At 53.6% G+C, this 25480-nt stretch overlaps 1 protein-coding gene across 7 annotated transcripts in view; it reads right to left on the bottom strand.

The window, feature by feature from the left end:
- Positions 1-25480, bottom strand: part of LOC140430568 (uncharacterized) — a 230938-nt gene that overhangs the window by 181727 nt on the left and 23731 nt on the right. For all 7 annotated transcript variants that reach the window (XM_072518129.1, XM_072518128.1, XM_072518125.1 and 4 more), the window contains exons 3-4: positions 21191-21317; positions 18557-18635 (exon numbers count right to left, since the gene is read on the bottom strand). In XM_072518129.1, the coding sequence (XP_072374230.1) occupies positions 18557-18635; positions 21191-21317 (206 nt within the window). The remainder of the gene's footprint in view (positions 1-18556; positions 18636-21190; positions 21318-25480) is intronic.

The following is a 25480-nucleotide window of genomic DNA, read 5'->3' as shown; positions in this document are numbered from 1 at the left end:
GAGAGGAGCAGCCGGGCGAGAGGAGCAGCAGCGGGGCGAGGGGCGCAGCAGCAGGGGGAGAGGAGCAGCAGCGGGGTGAGAGAAGCAGCAGCGGGGAGAGAGGAGCAGCAGTAGGGTGCGAGGAGGTAGCAGTGCGGCGGGAGGAGCAGCAGCAGGGTGAGAGGAGCAGCAGCGGGGTGAGAGAAGCAGCAGCGGGGCAAGAGGAGCAGCAGCGGGGTGAGAGGAGCAGCAGCGGGGCGAGAGGAGCAGCAGCAGGGCGAGAGGAGCAGCAGCGGGGCGAGAGGAGCAGCAGCAGGGCGAGTGGAGCAGCAGCAAGGCGAGAGGAGCAGCAGCGGGGTGAGAGGAGCAGTAGCGGGGCGAGAGGAGCAGCAGCGGGGCGAGGGGAGCAGCGGGGCGAGAGGAGCAGCAGCGGGGTGTGAGGAGCAGCAGCGGGGTGAGAGGAGCAGCAGTGGGGCGAGAGGAGCAGCAGCGGGTGAGAGGAGCAGCAGCGGGGCGAGGGGAGCAGCAGCGGGGTGAGAGGAACAGCAGCAGAGCGAGAGGAGCAGCAGCGGGTTGAGAGAAGCAGCAGCGGGGCGAGAGGAGCAGCAGCGGGGGGAGAGGAGCAGCAGCGGGGTGAGAGGAGCAGCAGCGGGGTGAGAGGAGCAGCGGGGCGAGAGGAGCAGCAGCGGGGGGAGAGGAGCAGCAGCGGGGTGAGAGGAGCAGCAGCGGAGTGAGAGGAGCAGCAGCGGGGCGAGAGGAGCAGCGGCGGGGTGCGAGGAGCAACAGCGGGTGAGAGGAGCAGCAGCAGGGCGAGAGGAGCAGCAGCGGGGCGAGAGGAGCAGCAGCAGGGCGAGAGGAGCAGCAGCAGGGCGAGAGGAGCAGCAGCGGGGTGAGAGGAGCAGCAGCGGGGCGAGAGGAGCAGCAGCGGGGCGAGAGGAGCAGCAGCGGGGTGAGAGGAGCAGCAGCGGGGTGAGAGGAGCAGCAGTGGGGCGAGAGGAGCAGCAGCGGGGTGAGAGTAGCAGCAGTGGGGCGAGAGGAGCAGCAGCGGGGTGAGAGGAGCAACAGCGGGTGAGAGGAGCAGCAGCAGGGCGAGAGGAGCAGCAGCGGGGCGAGAGGAGCAGCAGCAGGGCGAGAGGAGCAGCAGCGGGGCGAGAGGAGCAGCAGCAGGGCGAGAGGAGCAGCAGCAGGGCGAGAGGAGCAGCAGCGGGGTGAGAGGAGCAGCAGCGGGGTGAGAGGAGCAGCAGCGGGGCGAGGGGAGCAGCGGGGCGAGAGGAGCAGCAGCGGGGTGTGAGGAGCAGCAGCGGGGTGAGAGGAGCAGCAGTGGGGCGAGAGGAGCAGCATCGGGGTGAGAGGAGCAGCAGCGGGGCGAGGAGAGCAGCAGCGGGGTGAGAGCAACAGCAGCAGAGCGAGAGGAGCAGCGGGGTGAGAGGAGCAGCAGCGGGGTGAGAGGAACAGCAGTGGGGCGAGAGGAACAGCAGCGGGGCGAGAGGAGCAGCAGCGGGGCGAGGGAAGCAGCGGTGTGAGAGGAGCAGCAGCGGGGTGAGAAGAGCAGCAGTAGGGAACGAGGATCAGCAGCTGGGTGAGAGGAGCAGCAGCGGGGCGAGGGGAGCAGTGGGATGAGAGGAGCAGCAGGGGGGCGAGAGGAACTGCAGCGGGGCGAGAGGAGCAGCAGCGGGGCGAGGGAAGCAGCGGTGTGAGAGGAGCAGCAGCAGGGTGAGAAGAGCAGCAGTAGGGAACGAGGATCAGCAGCTGGGTGAGAGGAGCAGCGGGGCGAGAGCAGCAGCGGGGCGTGAGCAGCAGCGGGGCGAGGGGAGCAGCGGGGTGAGAGGAGCAGCAGCGGGGTGAGAGGAGCAGCGTGGGGAGAGCAGCAGCGGGGCGAGAGCAGCAGCGGGGCGAGGGGAGCAGCGGGGTGAGAGGAGCAGCAGCGGGGCGAGAGGAGCAGCAGCGGGGCGAGGGGAGCAGCAGCGGGGTGAGAAGAGCAGCAGTGGGGCGAGAGGATCAGCAGGGCGAGGGGAGCAGCGGAGCGAGAGGAGCAGCAGCGGGGTGAGAGGAGCAGCAGCGGGGCAAGAGGAACAGCAGCAGGGGGAGAGGAGCAGCAGCGGGGCGACGGGAGCAGCAGCAGGGGGAGAGGAGCAGCAGCAGGGAGAGAGGAGCAGCGGGGCGAGGGGAGCAGCGGGGCGAGAGGAGCAGCAGTGGGGCGAGAGGAGCAGCAGTGGGTGAGAGGAGCAGCCGGGCGAGAGGAGCAGCAGCGGGGCGGGGGGCGCAGCAGCAGGGGGAGAGGAGCAGCAGCGGGGTGAGAGAAGCAGCAGCGGGGAGAGAGGAGCAGCAGTAGGGTGCGAGGAGGTAGCAGTGCGGCGGGAGGAGCAGCAGCAGGGTGAGAGGAGCAGCAGCGGGGTGAGAGAAGCAGCAGCGGGGCAAGAGGAGCAGCAGCGGGGTGAGAGGAGCAGCAGCGGGGTGAGAGAAGCAGCAGCGGGGCGAGAGGAGCAGCAGTAGGGCGCGAGGAGGTAGCAGTGCGGCGAGAGCAGCAGCAGGGTGAGGGGAGCAGCAGTAGGGCGAGAGAAGCAGCAGCAGGGGCAGAAGAGGAGCAGGGGCAGAGGAGGAGCAGCGGGGCGAGAGGAGCGGCTGCAGGGCGAGAGGTGCAGCAGGGGCAGAGGAGGAGCAGCGGGGCGAGAGGAGCGACTGCGGGGCGAGGGGAGCAGCTGCGGGGCGAGAGGAGACCGAAGTTCAAGACATTGTAATTCACCAAGGATTTCACATGGCCATTTGACAAAAGGTTAAGTTGTTAGGTTTTCTGTTTTTATAATCCCACATAAAATGTATTGATTTGCGCTACTTCTGTGGCTTTCCTATTATAATGCCTGAGTCCCAATTCCCATGTTTTATGATGAACGTTAATAAATGACAGGGCCCCTTCGAGAAATGTGCAATGGGTGGGAGAGGTTTAAGGGTTATTTCATGCAAAAGGGAAAGGGGTAAGTTACACTGGTGGTGAGGGAAGACCACAGCCTTTAATTTGTTATGTTTTAGTGCATGATTCAACACCAGGTGAGCTTTCACAGTATTAAAACATCTCTGGAATTCTGGACATCAATGTAAGCAGCTGATCTGGATAGTTATCTTTCTCCTCTATGATCTCCTCACTGAAGATAAATGATAAGCCACTTTGTCTTCTTCTACCTGCAATTGTCTCTGCTGTGTAATGCTGTGCAGGATGCAGCACACCGCCATTATTCTAGTCACTTTCGCTGGTAAGTGTTGAAGAACACCTCCCGACCTAACAGGCACTAAAGTGCATCTTTAACCTGGATGTTGTGTGAATCTTTTTGTAATGCTATGGTAGTCACCACTAAGTAGTATTACATGTATTACGGCAAGGCAGTATAGTAGAGGTACATGGGTAAATCCCTGACTGCTGGCTCCGCCCTGTAGGCGCCGTATAAATGTGTGTGCTACAGGAGGCACAACATCTTTGCTCAATAAAGCCTCAATTATTCCACTACTCTCGACTTTGTGGGATTTGATAGTGCATCAAATGCTACTGTACTTCACTGGTGGAATTCCATAGAGATGTCATGAACCAAAGTTTGAAGGGTGTAACCTTTCTCTCCTATGAGCCAGATCTTAAGTCTGCTTCTTGGAATAATAAGGAATAATAAGGACTGGAATATTTTACTGCTACAGTCTGAATGCATCATGACAGCTCCAGGGATTTTGGCACACACCTGCATGAACCTCTTCTTGTAGTTGCATACAGCTGCGCACTGATGGTTGAATGCCAATTGCAGTTAACAAGAACTCCTGGTGGTGCTTAGATTGCCATGTGTGTGTAGTTTCTGGTACCCTGGACCTGGGGGAATCCAGTCAGAGTGCCAAATCTGAGTGGTCTTTCATTTTTGTTATTTTCATCACAACAGAAGTTTACTTAATTATCCGTCCTGGCAAACAATCTATCCATTATGTGCCATGGACCAAAGGATCATCAAAATATCTCCGGTAGCACCCTGGAGGCAAACATATTGGGGCCAGTGGTGATTTTTGCAGTCAGTGGTAACGTGTGTCTGTTAGGTCTTCCTCAGAAGGGTGCAGGTGTCTTGTGGTAGTCACCACTGATGTATATATTAGGTGATTTGTGGTAGGGCCCTGTACTACAGGTACGGGGGTAGTTCCCTGCCTGCTGGCTCCAGCCAGTAGGTGGAGTATAAATATGTGTGCTCCCCATACAGCAGCCATTTTGCCAGCTGCTGTAGGAGGCCACACATCTTAGTGTAATAAAGCCTCAGTTGCATTCAACTTTCATCTTTGTGTAATTGATCATGCATCAATTTATTACACTAAAGTTTTCAGAAGATGGACCTCCGCATCAAGCCGGATCGCCTGCAGCTGGATCCACAATCAGGCAACGCCAAAAAGGACTTTGAACATTGGCTAGCTTGTTTCGAAGCTTACATCAGGTCTGCACCAGACCCAATTCCAGAAGCTCAAAAGATCCAGATCCTCTACTCGCGGCTGAGCTCCAACGTCAATCTGCTTATCCAGGATGTGCCAAACTACGACGAAGCCGTGGCGCTATTGAAAGAAAACTACGCTCAGCGGACTAACACGCTTTACGCCAGACACATCCTCTCCACGCGCAGTCAACTCCCTGGTGAGTCAGTAGAAGACTTCTTGCATTCTCTAATTCCCCTAGTCAGAGACTGTGAATGTCAGGCCGTCATGGCCACGGAACACTCGAACTTGCTTATGAGGGACGCTTTTGTTACGGGGATAGGGTCAGATTACATCCGCCAATGACTTTTAGAACGGGCCATGCGTGACTTTGCGGCAACCAAAAAGCTTGCGCTCTCCTTGACGGTCGCCTCGCGCAACATCCAGGCCTACACCCCAAGCCACGCGGCCCACCTCTCCTACACATCATGGACTCCGCAGACGGCCACCCCACCGGGGACCCCACTCAGCCAACCCCACGCCTGTGCTGCGTGGCAGCCAACCAACCCCGGGGGCCCCAAATGTTACTTCTGTGGGTAGCCAAAACACCCCCGACAACGCTGCCCAGCCCGGAGCGCCCTTTGCAAGGCCTGCGGCAAGAAGGGGCACTTCGCGGCGGTGTGCCAGGCCCGTTCAGTTGCCGCAATTGTTCCGAACACTCCACCGTACGGCCAGTGGGCGCCGCCATCTTCCCCTCCTCAGACCATGCACGGCTAGTGGGAGCCGCCATCTTCCCCTCCTCGGACCACGGGCGGCCCGTGGGTGCCACCATCTTGTTCAACCCCCACCGTGTGCGGCCCGTGAGCGCCGCCATATTGTCCTCCCCAGGAACATCAAGCGCCGCCATCTTGTCTCCCCCACGGCACGTGCGGTCCATGGGCGCCGCCATCTTACCAGGACCCATGCCCCCCTCGGACACCTTATCATCTGCCACTGACAAATCCCAAATTTCTTTACCCGTCAGTCTGGCCTCAATAAAAGTCGAGATGGATTTGCAGGTACAGCATTAGTTATTTTATTTGACTTGCAAGTCTTTCTCAATTCACAGCGGTACAAAGCACATCTTGCTTGGTACACCTCCGGAATCAAGTGAGTCTGTAGGACAAAGGGATCTCTACTAATAACACAAATGGCATCAGGTTTCACATACACGATTCCCATAGGTCATCCTATACCCCTCCTGACCTGACCATACATGCTAATTGGCTCATTTCCAATCCCTTCCTCTGGCCCCCTATTACCCAGCATCCTTTTCCCCTCTGTAGCTGGACACACCTCCGCCTTGCTTTGCCATGCGGTCTGAAATCCTTTGTCTGTGAACTCACCAGGATGAGACTGTCCTATCTCTACATTACAGTAACTAATAGCTCTAAAGTAACTATTTTATATCACATTCGTCACCACCATCGCCAATCAGCCGCGTCTTGCCTCGGTCACAATTGACCAGTCTCGCCCACACAACCTAGCAACCGCCTCTACAAACGTGAAAATCGATGGGCACGAGATCTCCTGCCTGCTGGACTCCGGGAGCACCGAGAGCTTCATTCATTCCGATTAGGTAAGGCGTTGCTCCCTCGCGGTACACCCCGCCAATCAGAGAATCTCCCTGGCCTCCGGGTCCCATTCCATGGCGATCCGGGGGTACTGCATAGCCACTCTCACTGTCCAGGGCATGGAGTTTACCGGCTTCCGCCTCTATGTCCTCCCCAACCTCTGCAGCTGCCTTACTACTCGGCCTGGACTTCCAGTGCAACCTCCAGAGCCTAACATTGAAATTCGGCGGGCCCCTACCACCCCTTACTGTGTGCGCCCTCGCGACCCTAAAGGTCGACCCACCTTCCCTCTTTGCAAACTTAACCCCAGTTTGCAAACCCGTCGCCACCAGGAGCAGACGGGACAGCGCCCAGGACAGGACCTTCATCAGGTCTGAGGTCCATGTTTAACAACACACAGCGGGGCAAGATCAAAAACGATAAAATCTTGAGGTGGAGGATCGAGCTCTCCACCTACAACCACAAGATTTTGTATCCCCCGATAAGCAGAACGAGCCCCCCGATGCCCTATCCCGAGGTACATGTGCCAGCGCACAGGTGGACCGACTCCGGACTCTGCACGACAACCTTTGTCACCCGGGAGTCACATGTTTGTACCACTTCATCAAGGCCCGCAATCTGCCCTACTCCGTCGAGGAAGTCAGGGCAATCACCAGAGACTGCCAGGTCGGTGCGGAGTGCAAACCGCACTTCTACCAGCCAGACTGTGCACACCTGGTGAAGGCCTCCTGCCCCTTTGAATGCCTCAGCGTGGACTTCAAATGGCCCCTCCCCTCCACCGACCGTAACACGTGCTTCCTCAGTGTGGTCGATGAGTACTCCAGATTCCCCTTCTCCATCCCATGCCCTGATATGACGTCTGCCACCGTCATCAAAGCCCTCAACACCATCTTCGCTCTGTTCGGCTTCCCCGCCTACGTCCACAGCAACAGGGATCCTCATTCATGAGCAATGAGCTGCGTCAGTTCCTGCTCAACAAGGGTATCGCCTCGAGCAGGACGACCATCTATAACCACCGGGGAAACGGGCAGGTGGAGAGGGAGAATGGGACGGTCTGGAGGGCCGTCCAGCTGGCCCTACGGTCCAGAAATCCCTTGGCCTCCCGCTGGCAGGTGGTCCTCCCCGACGCACTGCACTCCATTCAGTCGCTCCTGTGCACGGCGAGTAACGAATCCCCCCATGAACGTCTCTTTGCCTTCCCCAGGAAGTCCACCTCCGGGGTGTCGATCCTGACTTGGCTTGCAGCTCCAGAACACGTACTTCTCCGTAAGCACAAGGCGGACCCGTTGGTTGAAAGGGTACAGCTACTCCACGCCAACCCGCAGTACGCCTACGTAGCGCACCCCGACAGCCGCCAAGATACTGTCTCCCTCAGAGACCTGGCACCAGCTGGTTCCACACACACACAGCCCTCCGACCCAGCACCACCCTCCCCTTCCCCTGTGCACCACACCGCAGCCCCCGCCCCAGGACAATCCATCCTCGTCCTGCCCACGCCCGAGGATTTCGGCACGCTCCCGGAGTCACCGAGGACCAGACCGACACCGGAATCGCTGCCACCACTGCAGCGTTCCCAACGGCAGATCAAGGCTCCATTGAACCTGTAACTTGATCGGGTCTCCATTTTTCTCTGTAGTTAAAACATGTACTTGTATATAGTTCTCCACCACCCCCGCCGGACTCAATTTTAACAGGGGGTGAATGTGGCAGTCACCACTGATGTATATATTAGGTGATTTGTGGTAAGGCCCTGTACTACAGGAACGGGGGTAGTTCCCTGCCTGCTGGCTCCGCCCAGTAGGCGGAGTATAAATATGTGTGCTCCCCATACAGCAGCCATTTCGCCAGCTGCTGTAGGAGGCCACACATCTTAGTGTCATAAAGCCTCAGTTGCATTCAACTCTCGTCTTTGTGCAATTGATCGTGCATCATGTCTCCCACCACCTGAAATGACAACCTCAGTCTACACAGGTACTGCTCTTCCAAGAAAGGAAACTGAGCCTCTGTCCATAGACTCTGTGATGTGGAGATGCTGGCGTTGGACTGGGGTGAGCACAGGAAGAAGTCTTACAACATCAGGTTAAAATCCAACAGATTTGTTTCAAATCACTAGCTTTTGGAGCACAGCTCTTTCCTGAGAAGGAGCAGTGATCTGAAAGCTAGTTGTGGAAGCCACCACTGTTGTATTATACTGTATATACTGCACTGCATACGAGGGTATTACGGTAAGGCCCCTGTACTACAGGTATGGGGGTAGATCCCTGCCTGCTGGCTCCGCATAGTCGGCAGAGAATAAATGTGTGTGCTCTCCGAACTGCAGCCATTTCGGCAGCAGCTGTAGGAGGCCACACATCTCTGTGTAATAAAGCCTCGATTACTCTCTACTCTTGTCTCATCGTAATTGATAGTGCATCAATTTATTACACAGAGATTTTACAACGATGGATCTCCGCATCAAGCCGGATCACCTGCAGCTGCATCCTCAAGCAGACAACGCCAAAAAGGAGTTTGCACATTGGCTAGCTTGCTTTGAAGCATACATCGGATCTGCAACACACCCAATCCCAGAAGCACAGAAGCTCCAGATTCTGTACACGCGGCTGAGCTCCGATGTCTTTCCCCTCATCCAGGACGCGCCTACCTATGCAGAGGCCATGGCGCTACTGAAGGAGAACTACGCTCAGCTGACCAACAAGATCTATGCCAGGCACCTCCTGTCCACGCGGCACCAACTTCCTGGTGAGTCTGTGGAAGATTTCTGGCGTGCCCTGCTCGCCCTGGTGAGAGACTGTGATTGCCAGGCCGTTTCGGCCGCTGAACATTCGAACCTGCTAATGAGAGACACGTTCATTACGGGCATAGGGTCGGTCTACATCCGCCAGCGCCTCTTAGAAGGGGCTATGCTTGACCTCGCGGCGACCAAGAAACTAGCGCTCTCGCTCACAGTCACCTCATGCAATGTACAGGCGTATGCCCCCGACCGCATGGCCCACCCTTCCTGGGCATCGTGGACTCTGCCAGCGGCCGACCTATCGTGAACCCCATCAGCAACCACCCCCAGCCAACCCCATGCCTGCGCCGCGCGGCAGCCAACCAAGCCCGGGGGACCCAAGTGCTACTTCTGCGACGGACAAAACACCCCTGGCAGAGCTGCCCGGCGCGGAGCGCTCTCTGCAAGGCCTGCGGCAAGAAAGGACATTTCGATGCAGTGTGCCAGGCCCGCTCAATCGCCGCTATTGTCTTTGCACCCCCCGCGTGTGGCCAGTGGGCGCCGCCACCTTCCTCACCTTAGACCCGTGCGGCCCGTGGGTGCCGCCATCTTGCTTGCCTCACAACCAATGGGCGGAGCCATCTTGCCTGCCCCAGGACACGTGCGGCCCAAGGGCGCCGCCATCTTGCCTGCCTCAGGACATGTACGGCCCGTGGGTGCCGCCATCTACCCCGCCTCAGAACCCCTGCCCGTCGGGCACCTCATCGGGCCGCTCATCGCCTGCAACCGCCAATGACTAGCCGCGTTTCGCCTCCGTCACGATCGACCAGTCCCGACCGCACAACCTTGCGACCGCGTCGACAAAGGTGAAGGTCGACGGGCATGAGATATCCTGCCTCCTGGACAACGGGAGCACTGAGAGCTTCATCCACCCCGATACGGTAAGGCGCTGCTCCCTCGCGGTACATCCCATTAACCAAAGAATCTCCCTGGCCTCCGGATCCCACTCCGGGCGATCCGGGGGTATTGCATCACCACCCTCACTATCCAGGGCGTAGAGTTCAGCGGCTTCTGGCTCCACGTCCTCCCGAACCTCTGCGCTGCCTTGCTACTCGGCCTGGGCTTCCAGTGCAACCTCCAGAGCCTAACCCTGAATTTTGCGGGCCCCTACCACCCCTTACTGTATGCGGCCTCACGACCCTTAAGGTCAACCCGCCTTCTCTGTTTGCAATCCTCACCCCGGATTGCAAACCCGTCGCCACCAGGAGCAGACAGTACAGTGCCCAGGACCGGACCTTCATCAGGTCTGAGGTCCAGCGGCTGCAGCAGGAAGGTATCATCAAAGCCAGCAAAAGCCCCTGGAGAGCCCAAGTGGTAGTGGTGAAAATGAGAGAGAAAAACAAGGTGGTCATTGACTACAGTCAGACCATCAATCGGTACACGCAGCTCGACGCGTACCCCCTCCCACGCATATCTGATATGGTCAATCAGATTGCACAGTAACGGGTCTTCTCGACAGTGGACCTGAAATCTGCCTACCACCAGTTCCCCATTTGCAAGACGGACCGCCCATACACCACGTTTGAGGCGGACGGCCGCCTTTACCATTTCCTTCGGGTTCCCTTCGGTGTCACTAACGGGGTCTCGGTCTTCCAACAGGAGATGGATGCGAGTGATTGACCGGTACGGACTGCGGGCCACTTTCCCGTACCTGGATAACGTCACCATCTGCGGCCACGACCAGCAGGACCACGACGCTAACCTTTCCAAATTTCTCCACACCGCCAAACTCCTCAATCTAACCTACAACAAGGAGAAGTGTGTGTTCAGCATGAATCGATTAGCCATCCTCGGCTATGTGGTTCAGAACGGAGTTCTAGGGCCAGACCCCGATCACATGCGCCCCCTCATGGATCTCCCCCTTCCCCATTATCCCAAGGCCATCAAACGATGCCTGGAGTTCTTTTCGTACTACGCCCAGTGGGTCCCTAACTATGCGGACAAGGCCCGCCCACTCATCCACTCCACCGGTTTCCCACTGACGGCCGAGGCTCACCAGGCCTTCAACCGTATCAAGGCCGACATCGCCAAGGCCGCGATGCACGCGGTCGATGAGACGCTCCCATTTGAAGTCGAGAGCGATGCATTAAACGTCGCTCTGGCTGCCGCCCTCAAACAGGCAGGCAGGCCCATGGCATTCTTTTCCCGCACCCTCCATGCCTCCGAAATTTGGTACTCCTCCATCGAAAAGGAGGCCCAAGCTGTCGTTGAAGCTGTGCGGCACTGGAGGCATTACCTGGCCGTCAGGAGATTCACTCTCCTCACAGACCAACGGTCAGTTGCCTTCATGTTTAACAACACACCGGGGAAAGCGTGGGCTCTTTTCCGCGCTGAGGACTGGAGGGCGCGGGGCCGGGGCAGGGAAGCGAGGGTTGTTTCCCGCGCTTAGAATGGAACGGGGAGGGGGAGAGCCTATGGATGGGGAACGGGAGAGGATGGTGTGTCACACAATGGGGGGAGTCGAAGGAGAGGCGGGAGTGGCCGGGGTCAGCAGGAGTCAGCTGACTTGCGGAAGTGCAATGGGGGAGTAAATCAGCTAGGTTGGGTCCTAGCCGGCATGCGGGGGAGGAGGGGGGGGGGGGTGGAATCGAGTTGCTGCTGCTATGGTCAAGGGGGAGCTGGAGCGGGTGGGGGGGGTTCGAGACGGGGATATGCCGCTGTGGGGAATGGGCCTGGTGTGGGGTGCGGGCACGTGGCTGGCCGAGGAGGGGTCATGGCTAGTCGGCGGGGGAGGGGGGAGGGTAGCCCCCTCATCCGGCTGATAACCTGGAATGTAAGGGGACTGAATGGGCCGGTTAAGCGGGCCCGCATGTTCGCGCACCTGAAGGGGCTCAAGGCGGATGTGGTTATGCTCCAGGCGACACACCTGAAGGTGGCAGACCAGGTAAGATTGAGGGAAGGGTGGGTAGGTCAGGTGATTCATTTGGGGCTGGATGCCAAAAATCGAGAGGTGGCGATCTTGGTGGGAAAGATGGTGTCATTCGAGGCGTGGAGGATTGTGGCAGCTAATGGCGGTAGGTACGTAATGGTAAGTGGTAAGTTGCAGGGCGAGAGGGTGGTACTGGTCAAAGTGTATGCCCCGAATTGGGACGATGCGGGTTTTATGCGGCGTATGTTGGGTCGGATCCCAGACTTGGAAGTGGGGAGGGCTGATAATGGGGGGAGACTTTAACACGGTGCTGGATCCGGCACTGGATCGCTCCAGGTCTAGGATGGGTAGGAAGCCGGCGGCGGCTAGAGTGCTGAGGGGATTTATGGACCAGATGGGAGGGGTGGACCTTTGGAGATTTGCAAGGCCGGGGGCTAGGGAATTTTCATTCTTCTCACATGTCCACGAGGCTTATTCCCGAATCGACTTTTTCATTTTGAGTAGGGTGCTGATAGCGAGAGTAGGGGATACTGAGTATTCGGCAATAGTCATTTCGGACATTGGGTGGACTTGGAGATGGGGGAGGAGAGGGACCAGCGCCCGCTGTGGCGCTTGGAGGTGGGGCTGTTGGCGGACGAGGAGGTGGGCGAGCGGGTCCGAGGAAGTATAGAGAGGTACTTGGAGACCAACGACAACGGGGAAGTCTGAGTGGGGATGGTATGGGAGGCACTGAAGGCGGTGGTGAGGGGAGAACTGATCTCCATTAGGGCCCACAAGGAGTGGAGGGAGCGGGGGGAGAGGGAGAGGCTGGTGGGGGAGATGGTGAGGGTAGACAGGAGGTATGAGGAGGTGCCCGAGGAAGGATTGTTGAGGAAGAGGCGCAGCCTCCAGGCCGAATTCGACCTGGTGACCACCAGGAAGGTGGAGGTGCAGTGGAGGAAGGCCCAGTGGGCGATTTACGAGTATGGGGAAAAGGCAAGCCGGATGCTGGTGCATCAGCTTCGGAAGCGGGACGCAGCTAGGGAGATCGGGGGAGTTAAGGACAGGGGAGGGAGTGTGGTGCGGAGTGGGGTTGTCATCACTGGGGTCTTCAGGGACTTTTACAAGGAATTGTACCGACCGAATTCCTTGCTAAATGTAGATGCCAAGGTGCTGGCGAAGGTCTTAGCCACGAGGATTGAGGATTGTGTGCCGCAGATCATCCATGAATACCAGGCGGGGTTTGTGAAGGGGAGACAGTTGAACGCGAATGTGCGGAGGCTGCTGAATGTTATCATAATGCCTGCGAGGGAGGGGGAGGTGGAGATAGTGGTGGCGATGGACGCTGAGAAAGCCTTCGATAGGGTAGAGTGGAGGTACCTGTGGGAGGTGCTGAAGAGGTTCAGGTTTGGGGAGGGGTTTGTCAGGTGGGTTAGGCTGTTGTATGAGGTCCCGATGGCGAGCGTGGCCACAAACAGGAGGAGGTCCGAATACTTTCGGTTGCACCGAGGGACGAGGCAGGTGTGTCCCCTGTCCCTCCTGCTCTTCGCACTGGCAATTGAACCCCTGGATATGGCACTGAGAGAGTCGAGGAACTGGAGGGGGTTGGTGCGGGGTGGGGAGGAGCATAGGGTGTCACTCTATGCGGACGACCTGCTGCTGTATGTGGCAGACCCGGTGGGGGGAATGCCGGAGGTAATGAGGATTCTCAGGGAATTCGGGGACTTTTCGGGGTACAAGCTCAACATGGGGAAGAGTGAGCTGTTCGTGGTTCACCCAGGGAACCAGGAGAGGGAGATTGGCGAGCTCCGACTAAAAAGGGAGGAGAGGAAGCTTCAGGTATTTGGGGGTCCAGGTGGCCAGGAGCTGGGGGGCCCCTCATAGGGTTAATTTTACAAGGCTGGTGGAGCAAATAGAGGAGGAGTTCAAGAGGTGGGACGCGTTGCAACTGTCCTTGGCGGATAGGGTGCAGTCAATCAAAATGACGGTGCTCCCAAGGTTTTTGTTCCTGGTCCAGTGCCTCCCCGTGTTTATCCCAAAGACATTTTTAGGCAGATTAACAGGAGTATAATGGGGTTTGTGTGGGCGCGAGGGACTCGGAGGGTGAGAAGGGTGTTTCTGGAGCGGTGTAGAGATAGGGAGGGACTGGCGCTGCTCAACCTCTGTGGGTACTACTGGGCCGCCAATGCGACGATGGTGCGCACGTGGGTGATGGAGGGGGAGGGGGCTGCATGGAAGAGGCTGGAGACAGCGTCTTGTGTGGGTATGAATCTGGGGGCGCTGGCGGGGGCGCTGGCAACGGCGCTGCTGCCGCTCCCTCCAAGGAGGTATACCACGAGCCCGGTGGTGGCGGCTGCCCTCAAAATTTTGGGGCAGTGGAGGCGGTATAGGGGGGAAGTTGGGGCCTCGGCGTGGACTCCAATATGGGGGAACCACCGGTTCACCCCAGGGAGAACAGGTGGAGGGTTTTCGGGGTGGCACAGGGCAGGGATACAAAAGTTGGGGGACCTGTTTGTGGACGGGAAGTTCGCGAACCTGGGTGAGCTGGAGAAGAAGTACGGGCTCCCCCCGGGGAACACCTTCAGGTACTTACAGGTAAGGGCGTTTGCCAGACGGCAGGTGGTGGAATTCCGGCGGCTACTGCCACACACAGTACAGGACAGGGTGCTCTCGGGGGTGGTGGGTGGGAGTGGGGAAGATCTCGGAAACTTACCAGGTGATGCAGGAGGAGTAGGAGGCCTCGGTGGTGGAGTTGAAAGGTAAGTGGGAGGAGGAGTTGGGGGAGGAGATTGAGGAAGGGACGTGGGCAGATGCCCTAGGGAGGGTGAACTCTTCCTCATCGTGCGCGAGGCTCAGCCTCATACAGTTTAAGGTGCTGCACAAGGCACACATGACCGGGACAAGGATGAGCCGGTTCTTTGGGGGTGAGGACAGGTGTGTTAGGTGCTCAGGAAGCCCAGCAAATCACATCCATATGTTCTGGGCATGCCCAGCGCTGGAGGAATTTTGGAAGGGAGTAGCGAGGATGGTGTCGAGGGTGGTCGGATCCAGGGTCAAACCGGGCTGGGGGCTCGCAATATTTGGGGTGGCAGAGGAGCCAGGAGTGCAGGAGGCGAAAGAGGCCGGTATTCTGGCCTTTGCGTCCCTGGTAGCCCGGCGAAGGATTCTTCTTCAGTGGAAGGATGCGAGGCCCCCAAGCGTGGAATCCTAGATCAGCGATATGGCGGGGTTCATTAAATTGGAGAGGGTGAAATTCGCCTTGAGAGGGTCGGTACAAGGGTTCTTTAGGCGGTGGCAACCGTTCTTAGACTCCCTGGCAGAACGGTAGGCATTGGTCAATGGCAGCAGCAACTCAGGGGGAGGGGGAGTGTTTACTTTATTTTTGTTTTTGTTATTTACACTGAAGGGTCTGAGGGGGTGTATATACCTGTTGTGTTAAGTCGGGGTGTTAATGTTAATTTATTATTTATGTACAGGGGGGAGGGGGGTATGGAGGGTTGCTTTTCTAGACTGTGTTTTGTACTTAACCCTGTTGGGTTCTTTTTTCATTTTGTTATTGATATTTTATGAAAACCTTAATAAAAATTATTTTTTTGAAAAACACACTTTTGTACGATCAAAAATGATAAGATCTTGCGGTGGATGATTGAGCTCTCCACATTTAATTACAAGATTTTGTATCGCACCAGTCACCTCAACGAGCCCCCTGATGCCCTGTCCCGAGGTACATGTGCCAGCGCACAGGTGGACCGACTCCGGACCCTGCACGACGATCTCGGTCACCTAGGGGTCACCCGCTTTTATCACTTCATTAAGGCCCGCAATCTGCCCTACTCCATCGAGGAAGTCAGGGCTGTCACCAGAGACTGCCAGGTCTGCGCGGAGTGTAAACAGCACCTCTACCGGCCAGACCGTGCGCACCTGGTGAAGGCCTCCCGCTCCTTTGAACGCCTCAGCGTGGGCTTCAAAGGGCCCCTCCCCTCCACCGACCGCAACACGTATTTTCTCAATGTGGTCGACGAATATTCCAGATTCCCCTTCGCCATCCCATGCCCCGATATGACGTCTGCCGCCGTCATCAAAGCCCTCAACACGATCTTCGCTCTGTTCGGTTTCCCCGCCTACGCCCACAGCGACCGGGGATCCTCATTTATGAGCGATGACCTGCGCCAGTACCTGCTCAACAGGGGCATTGCCTCGAGCAGAACGACCAGCTACAACCCCCGGGGAAACGGGCAGGTGGAGCGGGAGAATGGGACGGTCTGGAAGGCCGTCCAGCTGGCCCTACGGTCCAGAAATCTCCCGGCCTCCCGCTGGCAGGAGGTCCTCCCCGAAGCACTTCACTCCATTTGGTCGCTCCTGTGCACGGCGACTAACGAATCCCCCCATGAACGTCTCTTTGCCTTCCCCAGGAAGTCCACCTCCGGGGTTTCGTTCCCAACATGGCTGGCAGCTCCAGGACCTGTTCTCCTCTGCAAGCCGTGCGGCTCCACAAGGCGGACCCGTTGGTTGAGAGGGTACAGCTACACCACGCAAACCCACAGTACGCCTACGTAGCGTACCATGATGGCCACCAAGACACAGTCTCCCACAGGGACCTGCCACCAGCTGGGTCCCCACACACCCCCCCTCTGCCCCGGCGCCACCCTCCCATCCCACAGCGCACCCCACCACAGCCCCCGCTCCAGGAAAATTCGTCCTCCCCTTGGTCCCACCCGGGGATGAAGAGGATGTCAACCGGCATCGACCTGAGTCACCGACAACCAAGCCGACGCCTGACTCGCCACCAGCACTGCGGCGCTCTCAACGACGGATCAAGGCGCCCGACCGTCTACATTTGTAACCGTCTCTGAAATTTTAATGACAACCTATATGTAAATTGTTTTCCACCACCCTGCTGGACTCATTTTTAACAGGGGGTGAATGTGGTAGTCACCACTGTTATATTATATTATATATACTGCACTGCATACGAGGGTATTATGGCAAGGCCCCTGTACTACAGGTACGGGGGTAGATACCTGCCTGCTGGCTCCACTCAGTAGGCAGAGTATAAATGTGTGTGCTCTCAGCCATTTCGAACTACAGCCATTTCGGCAGCAGCTGTAGGAGGCCACACAGCTCTGTGTAATAAAGCCTCGATTACTCTCGACTCTCATCTCGTCGTAATTGATAGTGCATCACTAGTGATTCAAAACAAACCTGTTGGATTTTAACCTGGTGTTGTAAAACTTCTTACCATAGACTCTGTGACAAGGGAAGTGGTTCCTACTTTCAACCATGCATCTCCCTCCTGTCCAGTTTTCTCCTCTGCACCTTGCTCCTGCACATCCTGTTCCTGTGCATCTCTCTCTGGTGCACGTTTATCGTCAGAAGGGAGAATCAGGGGCGCGATTCTCCGACCCTCCACCGGGTCGGAGAATCGCCGGGGGCCGGCGTGAATCCCGCCCCTGCCGTGTCGCGAATTCTCCGCCACCGGAGATTCGGCGGGGGCGGGAATCGCGCCGTGCCGGTTGGTGGGAATCCCCCGGCGATTCTCCGGTCCGCAATGGGCCGAAGTCCCGCCGCTGTTAAGCCACGCCAGCCGGCGTGGATTGAACCACCTTTGGGATGGTGGGACATGGCGGCGCGGGCGGGCTCCGGGGTCCTGGGGGAGCGCGGGGCGATCTGGCCCCGGGGTGTGTCCCCACGGTGGCCTGGCGCGCAATCGGGGCCCACCGATCTGCGGGCGGGCCTGTGCCGTGGGGGCACTCTTTTCCTTCCGCCTTCACCATGGTCTCCACCATGGCGGAGGCGGAAGAGACCCCCTCCATTGCGCATGCGCGGGGATGCCGTGAGCGGCCGCTGACGCTCCCATGCATGCGCTGCCCGGCAAAGTCAGTTTCGTGCCAGCTGGCGGGGCACCAAAGGCCTTTCCCGCCAGCTGGCGGGGCGGAAATCAGTCCGGCTCGGCTCAAGATGCGGAGACTTCCGCACCTTTGGGGCGGCGCGATGCCGGACTGATTTGCGCCGTTTTTGGCGCTGGTCGGCGGACATCGCCCCGATATCGCAGAATCCCGCCCCAGGAGTTTAATACCTTCCTGACCCACAGCTCATTCTCATCATCTTTTCACTGGCCTTGGAAATCCGTACTGCAGTTTAAATTTAAACTCAAGGAAAATTCAATTCAAAAATACCCAATTAATGTTCCCTAAGAAAGTACTTGGTGCACTGGGGGAAAAACAGTCTTGCTCTCTCGGAGCTCCTGGACCATTATCAGTGGTATAAATGCACTTACCTGAGAATGCAGGTGGTACCCTCACCTATCTTTAGCAGCCACGTTTCCTGAAATTTGGGAAACCCAGCCTACAGACGTTAAAAATAAAACTTTATTTCGAATGGAAGCACACAAGCATCTTAAAATATTTTACTGATCAACCAGCCTCCTGGGAGTAGGCTAGTCAGCTGCCCAAACATGACCACTTTAAAATTGAATTTGGTAGGTTGGTGTCTGCTATATTTTTATTATTAATCCCCCCCAGCCTCCTCACCTCTTCCAAACTAACCACACCCAGCATGTTCAAAATATGCGGGAGTAGGGTTGATTTTTAACAATGATTTAATGGAAGCATGTTAAAATTAGAATCCATCCATCGTGAATCCACATTGACTAATGGGATATGCAGAAAGATTACCCACCTATGTATTATCGCCTTTATTCATTGACTGAAGCATTCTCCTTGTACAGATGAGACTAATTCTAGTTTTGTCATGAAACTTACGAATGAAAGAGAACTCAATTTACTTGAGCATACCTTTGACCACCTGTTCAATGCTTGTACCACATGTTCTGTTACAGTTTCTTATGGGTCTTGGAAGTATAAAGAGTTATATTTTTGTGCGTAGAACAAGTTCTCTGTATTGATAAGTTAATTAACTTACCTCTGCTGAGGAATTGGTTAACTCAGATGTGTCCAGGTATGGTGACAATAATCCCCATTTCTCTTTTATTTTGACATTTCTGAAACCAACAGAGAAAAGGCTATTGATTATCTGAACCGTAGGTATGAACATACAGATTTGGTGCAAATACAGTTGAAGACTGTGTACCAGAATGGTCTCATGGCAGTAATACCTTGCAATGGTGTTTAGGAGAACTATAGACACATGATACATTCTCACCTCTTTCCCATGACAAAATAAAGTGTTTTTATTTGCTTAAGGGATGTGAACATCATGGTGACCACATAGGCCCCCACGTCCGGCCCCTCCAGCCCCTCCGGGAGGCCCAGAATCCGCAGATTCTTCCGTCTCGACCGATTCTCCATCTCCTCGAACCGCTCCTGCCATTTCTTGTGGAGCGCCTCGTGCGCCTCCACCTTTACCGCCAGGCCTAAGATCTTTTGTCGAGTCTCTCGGATCGTCACCCCCTGGGCCGTCTGTGTCTCCAGCAGCTTATCAATAGAAGCCTTCATTGACTCTAGCAGGTCCATTTTAATCTCTCTGAGGCAGCGCTGGATACTCTTCTGTTGCTCCTCCGCCCACTGCCTCCACGCTGCCTCGTCTCCGCCCGCCGCCATTTTGTCCTTCTTTCCTCCCTTCTTCAGGTCCACCACCACCATTTTTGTCGCCCTGCTCCTAGTTAAAGCCATATACTGATGGGGAGCTATTATTAACTCCTTCCCACACCGGGAAACGTCGGAAAAGTGCCCTTGGGGGCCCTGAAAAGAGCCCAAAATTCCATTTTGCTGGAGCCGCCGAATGTGCGACTTAGCTCCGCATAGCCGCAACCGGAAGTCTCGAGAGGGAATCCCTTTGGCAGTGTTCGCTTCACCAATCTGCCCCAAAAGGTCTGTGGAAACTCCTGAAAAAGGTCTGTGAGTCCGTTCCAGACGGGAGCTGCCGAATGCGCGACCTACTCCTCCATGGCCGCCAGCGGAAGCCTCGTCCCCGCTTCTTCAATGGCCTTGGTAGATCTTTTCACAGTTGTTCCCTCTGCTGCTAGAATTTAATAAAGGCCCTCAAGTCAGCTTGCAGCCTTTAAGATTGCCCTTCCCCCACCTGCATGCTGGAAGAGGCTTTGTTTATCCTGCAGTGATAGCCAAATCTTTTACTGTTTCTACCGGGTCTGGTAACCAAGAGCCATACCATTCCTGGGGGACACTGTCTTCTTCCCACACCGGGAAATGTCGAACAAATGCCGTGGGGGCCCTGTAAAGAGCCCAAAAGTCCTTTCCAAGCGGGAGCTACCGAACATGCGACCTAGTTCTGCATAGCCGCACCCGGAAGTCGGGATGTGAACATCAATGGTAAGATTAGCGTTTATTGCACATCCCCCAGAATTTATTCCCAAAAATGTTTTGTTTAAATCCAGTAATTGAGGAAGTTTCCAGCAAGCAAATTAACTAAATTAGTTTATAGATTAAACTCATACTGGGGACAAAGTAGCTTGGTTTTCAGGGCCCCTCATCCTTTGAATTTGACAGGCGAGCTGCAGGTGTCCCATTTGGGGATGAAGCCAGTCCAACAATGGCCTACAGTATGTCAGTGAAGCTAGAAGCATCAAAAAACATTTTGCATTTATCTGGCTGAATTGGAATACCAAAGCATATGACTGGAGAATCATGAAATTGCAATGCAAATCCAAATTTGACACAATCTGTTACAGGCAAATGCTTTGGTCATCCAGTGTTAGGTCCCTGTGAATGCCAAGGAGGGGTCAGGGTGGGGGGCAGGGAGAGGGGAAGGGTGGGGAGAGGATATATCAAGAAATATTGTAAGTACATAAGAACTGTATAAACTGTAAATATCGGATGCAAAGTTTCACTATGTGAAATTGAAAATGCCAATAAAAATACTTAAAAAAAATTTTTTTTAAATCTTTATTAGTGTCACAAGTAGGCTTACATTAACACTGCCATGAAGTTACTGTGAAAATCCCCTAGTTGCCACACTACAGGAGAATTTAGAATCTCCAATTCACCTAACAAGCAAGTCTTTTGGGACTTGTGGGAGGAACCGGAGCTCCTGGAGGAAACCCACGCAGACAAGGGGAGAATGTGCAGACTGTGAAGAAACAGTGCTAACCACTGTGCTAATGTGCCAACTTCTGACACATTCAGAAAAAAACCACAGCAATTCACCATTTAACAGGTATTACATGGGTTTGGGGTAGGTAAATACAGCTTGCAAAATGTCAGAACATGTGCTTAAACACAACTTGAAATGACAGCTTGAACAAGCTTTCCTCATTCCAATATTCCTAAACAGTGCATTTTCTTCCCCTTAAGATTTTCTGCTTACTCGTCTCTGCATGACTTTACAACTCATTAAAGTGGTATGGCTTGGTGCAGAACAATGGTTTCTTTTACCCCTTGGAGTGAATATTTATCATTTGAGAACCTAGATATTGAGAGTTAATCAACCCTGGAGCTGCTCTTTCAAACTTCATGCTGGACAATCATCTAGTGTTGTTGCTAGAAACCTGGAAGAGGATACTAATTGTCTATGTTCCAGGCACCTATGCGTGACATATGAAGACAAATCAAACTTTTAAAAAATATTCACAGCACCCACCGTTTGTGCCGTTTTGAATGATTTCTAGATGAAACAACTTTGCTTTTCTCAGGTTTTGGTCCTGTGTCACCTTTGGCATTTTCTGTGGATGCGCTAACAGAAGGAGTACTGCCCAACTCATTAGATTCTGCAAAGTAAATACATAAATTGATTAAATACTGAGACTTCTAGTGGCATGATGTGAGGGGAGGATGGGCACAGGATGGCTCCTGCTGGAAACTTGACTTTTTTACCTTTTTTTCCGGTGCCATGGGTCTTTAACTTCTCGAGAAAATCCTGTAATTCGGTTGCATAGAATTTTCTCTTATCTAAGATCAAAATTGTCCACTGACTCTGAAGCTTCTCAGAGATCTACTGGAGGTAAGATGGCAGAGTCTGTCCAATCACTCCACTAACGGCTGAAGCTATCACCAAAATTTTGGCATGTGAGCTTGATAAACACCTACAAAACTTGTTGGTGGATCTTAAAAGACCAGTTGAAGAGGCCTTGGCCCCATTCTTTAGTTCTTGAAACCACCAGTAAGACAGTCAAAGCTCATGGAGCCACAATTAAGGTATGGAGGCCACATTGTTGGATCATAGTGACAGGTTCACCTCCCTAGGCCTTGCTTCTGTGGTCAAGGTTAAATCTAAGCTGAATGACCTTAGAAAACAGATCCAGGACACAGAATGTGCACATTTTGGAGTTACTGGAGGGGATTGAGGGCCGAACTCCTACTTAATATTTTTCGGACCTGTTCCACATGATGACGGGTGAGGGTGCGTTTCCATCCCCCCCCCAGAATTGATCCTGACCCGTTGTTTGCTTCAATCTAAGCCTTGCCCGGGAGATCCTCCACATGCGGTGATCGCAATATTTCATGGTTTCAAAGAAAAGTTGGTTCTTTGATGGGCAAGGGGGCATCGGGATCTCAAGTGGGAACGCAACTCTATTAGACTGTACCAGGACATGAGTGCGAACCTGGCTAAGAAAAAGGTGCTTTTAATGGAGTGAAACACATTCTATACAAGAGTGGAGTCAATTTTGGGATGGTTTATAGTGGCATCGAGTAATGTTCCGAGAAAAAGACCACTTTTATGTGCGCTGTTTAATCTGTTTTATGGCTTTGTATATAGGCACTGTGTATTTTGTTTCTTTTCATATTCGTTGTTTGGATATACTCTTGATGCCTTTAGTTATATTTGAGCGATTTCTGCTGTTTGTCTCTTACATTAATCTATTGATCCCTTTCTCTTTTCATTATTGTCATCTGGCACTACCTTTTGTCACTAGTATAGCACTGTAAGTCAAATAAGTTTTTACTCTCCAGTTGGGAGCCTCCCTGCTAACAAGTAGTATTAGTTAATGAGGGTAGTATTAAAGGGTTTGTTGCAGCTCCTGACAATAGTTTTTAAAATGAGCTTATGGGTGTTTTTAGTTTGGTTTTGTGAATTGTAGGCTTTCGGGTACGTTATTGTTTGCCACCATTCCATTTGCTTTTGGGTAAGATTATACTCTACTGTGATGGCATTTTGGGGGTGGGGTGGGTTTTAGTGTTAGTTTGCTGATGATGTCTACCGGTCTTCCTTTGCCAAGTCATCTGACTTGGCTCAGTGGCCATCTTGGGTGGATTTTTTTGCTTTATGTTAGTTGTGTCCCTTGTTTAATACCTCTCTTTAGGAATGGCTGTCTCTGGTTTGAAGGGTGGTGAGAGACCTCCAATCCATTTGGTTACCTGGAACATTAGGGGTTTGAATGGCCTGGTAAAACGGTCGAGAACTTTCGCTCATCTAGGTGGGAGCTTGATCCCGCCAATGGGCGGGGGCTGGTTAGGTCGCAAACCGTTTGGCGTGGTTCTCAATTTGGGCCTCTCCTGTGATCTAACCGGCCTATATAGATCCTCACCGGGCGCAATGTGGCCGTTAGATCAGGCCCATTGTCTTTTGCAGGAATCCCATTTACCTAGCAAAGATCAGACCAGGCTACGAAAGGGTAGGATTGGGCAGGATTTTCATTCCAGTTTCAATGGCAAAGCCAGGGCTACGGTAATTTTAATTAATTTTAAAAAAAATTTAGAGTACCCAATTATTTTGTTAAAATTAAGGGGCAATTTAGCGTGACCAATGCACCTACTCTGCACATTTTTGGGTTGTAGGGCTGAGACCCATGCAGACATGGGGAGAATATGCAAACTCTGCTGGACAGTGACCCAGGGCCGGGATTGACCATGGGTCCTCAGCACCGTGAAGCAGCAGTGCTAACCACTGCGTCACCGTATCGCCATCGGTGATTTTAATTAATAATGGAGTCCAGTTCTCCTCTTCTCAGATTTTGCTGACCCCAATGGTCGATATTTTATTGTCTGTGGCTCCCTGTTGGAACACCCCAGTAGTCCTGGTCAACGTTTATGCCCCTAACTGGAATGCTACGATTTTAATTAACTCCTAGCTTCCCTCCCCAACCTCCACTCACACCAGCTTATTTTAGGGCCGACCTAAATTGTGTTTTGGACCCTAAATTGAATTGTTCTGAACCTAAATTTTTTATCCCATCAATGATGATCAGGGCTTTGCCTTCTTTTATGGTTCAGACGTGGGAAGTAGATCTGCGACGCTTTTTGCACTCTAATGAGAGGGATTTTTCCTTTTTTTCACATGTCTACTATGCGTATTTCTGCATTGATTTTTTCAGTTTGGTAGTGGTGGCTGAGTACTCACCAATTGTAATTTCTGACCACTTTGTTGACCCGTTGCTGGAGTCCGGCCCCACCCAACGCCCACCCTGGAGACTGGATGCTACTTTGCTGGCCGTTAAAAAAAATTGTGAGCACCTATCCACCTCTAGTGACGACAACATCAAATTAAATAGGTCCGACACAATATCTCACTCCATGTTGTGGGAGGCTCTTAAGGCCGTCCTTAGTGGGGGGGGGGGGGGAAGTGACCTCTTATAGAACATATGTGCGGAGGACAAAGACGTTTGAGCAGGAGAGGCTGGCGGACTCTATCTTAGAGGTGGATCGGCAGTAATCACGCAGTCCTACTCCAGAGCGTCTTGCAAGCAGAAAAAAAATTGCAGACACAGTTTGAACTACTGTCCATTAACAAGGCTGTACGTCAGTTACCGCGCTCCATGGACACTTTTAAGAGTACGAGAAGGCCAGTCGTCTTCTGGCTCACCAACCTAAATGCCAAGCGGCCTCCCTTGAGATCTCCTCGATTTTTAATCCGGGCAGCAACCTCGTTTCCACCCATCTCCAAAACTGCCAGATCATTGGCAAAGCTGAGCATTGGAGAGCCAGTCTGAGCCAGTCAGGGTGTAAACAGGAGTCAGCCATCATTCATGAAAATGTGTATTTTGCCTGTTAGAAACAGGGGGATGTTTGGATCATGTGTTCTTTTTTAAAAAGGAGAGGCGTGTTTCTTTTCTTCATTAAGAAAAGTAGGATGTTTGGGTTTTGAAATCCAACATTACTACCTGTCCTATCTGGCTTATTATAGTCACGTTATCTCTGCTATGATGGACCCTCTGCAAGGAGCTGTCTTACAATCAATTCAATAAAGACTCCTCTAAGATGCAGTGCAGTCCTTGAGCTTGGAACAAATCCCTTGCTTTATTTATCACATCTGAACCAGACACTCTCCAGCAAGGATCGTCATGCCCCTACCCAAGCTCATGCCATTATTTGTAGGACTGTCCTGTAAAGCCTCTCTTCCATAGATTAAGACATTTCACTATTTTGCCAATGCAAGACGGCCACATCAGATGGTTGCCTTTTAAAACTCTTCTGCTCATGTGCTCTGGGCTGTACCGAAATCCACTGATGTCACTCTGCTGTGCCCAGCCTGTCATTACCATTTTGCAGGCATCAACATACTGCACACATACACCATTTGCTGCTTGTATCAGCTTAGAGTGAGAGAGAACAATCACATTCATTTCTCCTGTTTTGTTAATTCTCATTCCAACAGTCCGATTCTCTTTTCTCAGTCCAATTCAAACACATCCTGGGAAGTGCTGGGCTCATTTCATTTTCTGAGCTCACCTCAGCTGTTGGCATTCCACAACTTGGGCAAAAGTTTTCTAATTGATTTTCTAGCTCCAAAAAACCATACCTGCTTTGGTGTCTTGTCCTATTATGGACTTTATTAAAATAGATTTTAATAAATATCAAATCAAAAAGGAGAATCTTGACGAATGAGGATGAAAACTGATAGACTAAGAACACATTGCAACATCTTACAATAATAAAATAATCCAACATAAATAATCCAAAAATAAAGAAAAACAAGGCCACTAAGATATATCAA

This window comes from Scyliorhinus torazame, chromosome 10 (assembly GCF_047496885.1).
Source record: "Scyliorhinus torazame isolate Kashiwa2021f chromosome 10, sScyTor2.1, whole genome shotgun sequence".
In the NCBI taxonomy this organism is placed as follows: domain Eukaryota; kingdom Metazoa; phylum Chordata; class Chondrichthyes; order Carcharhiniformes; family Scyliorhinidae; genus Scyliorhinus; species Scyliorhinus torazame.
This window is presented reverse-complemented; position numbering and strand designations above follow the sequence as displayed.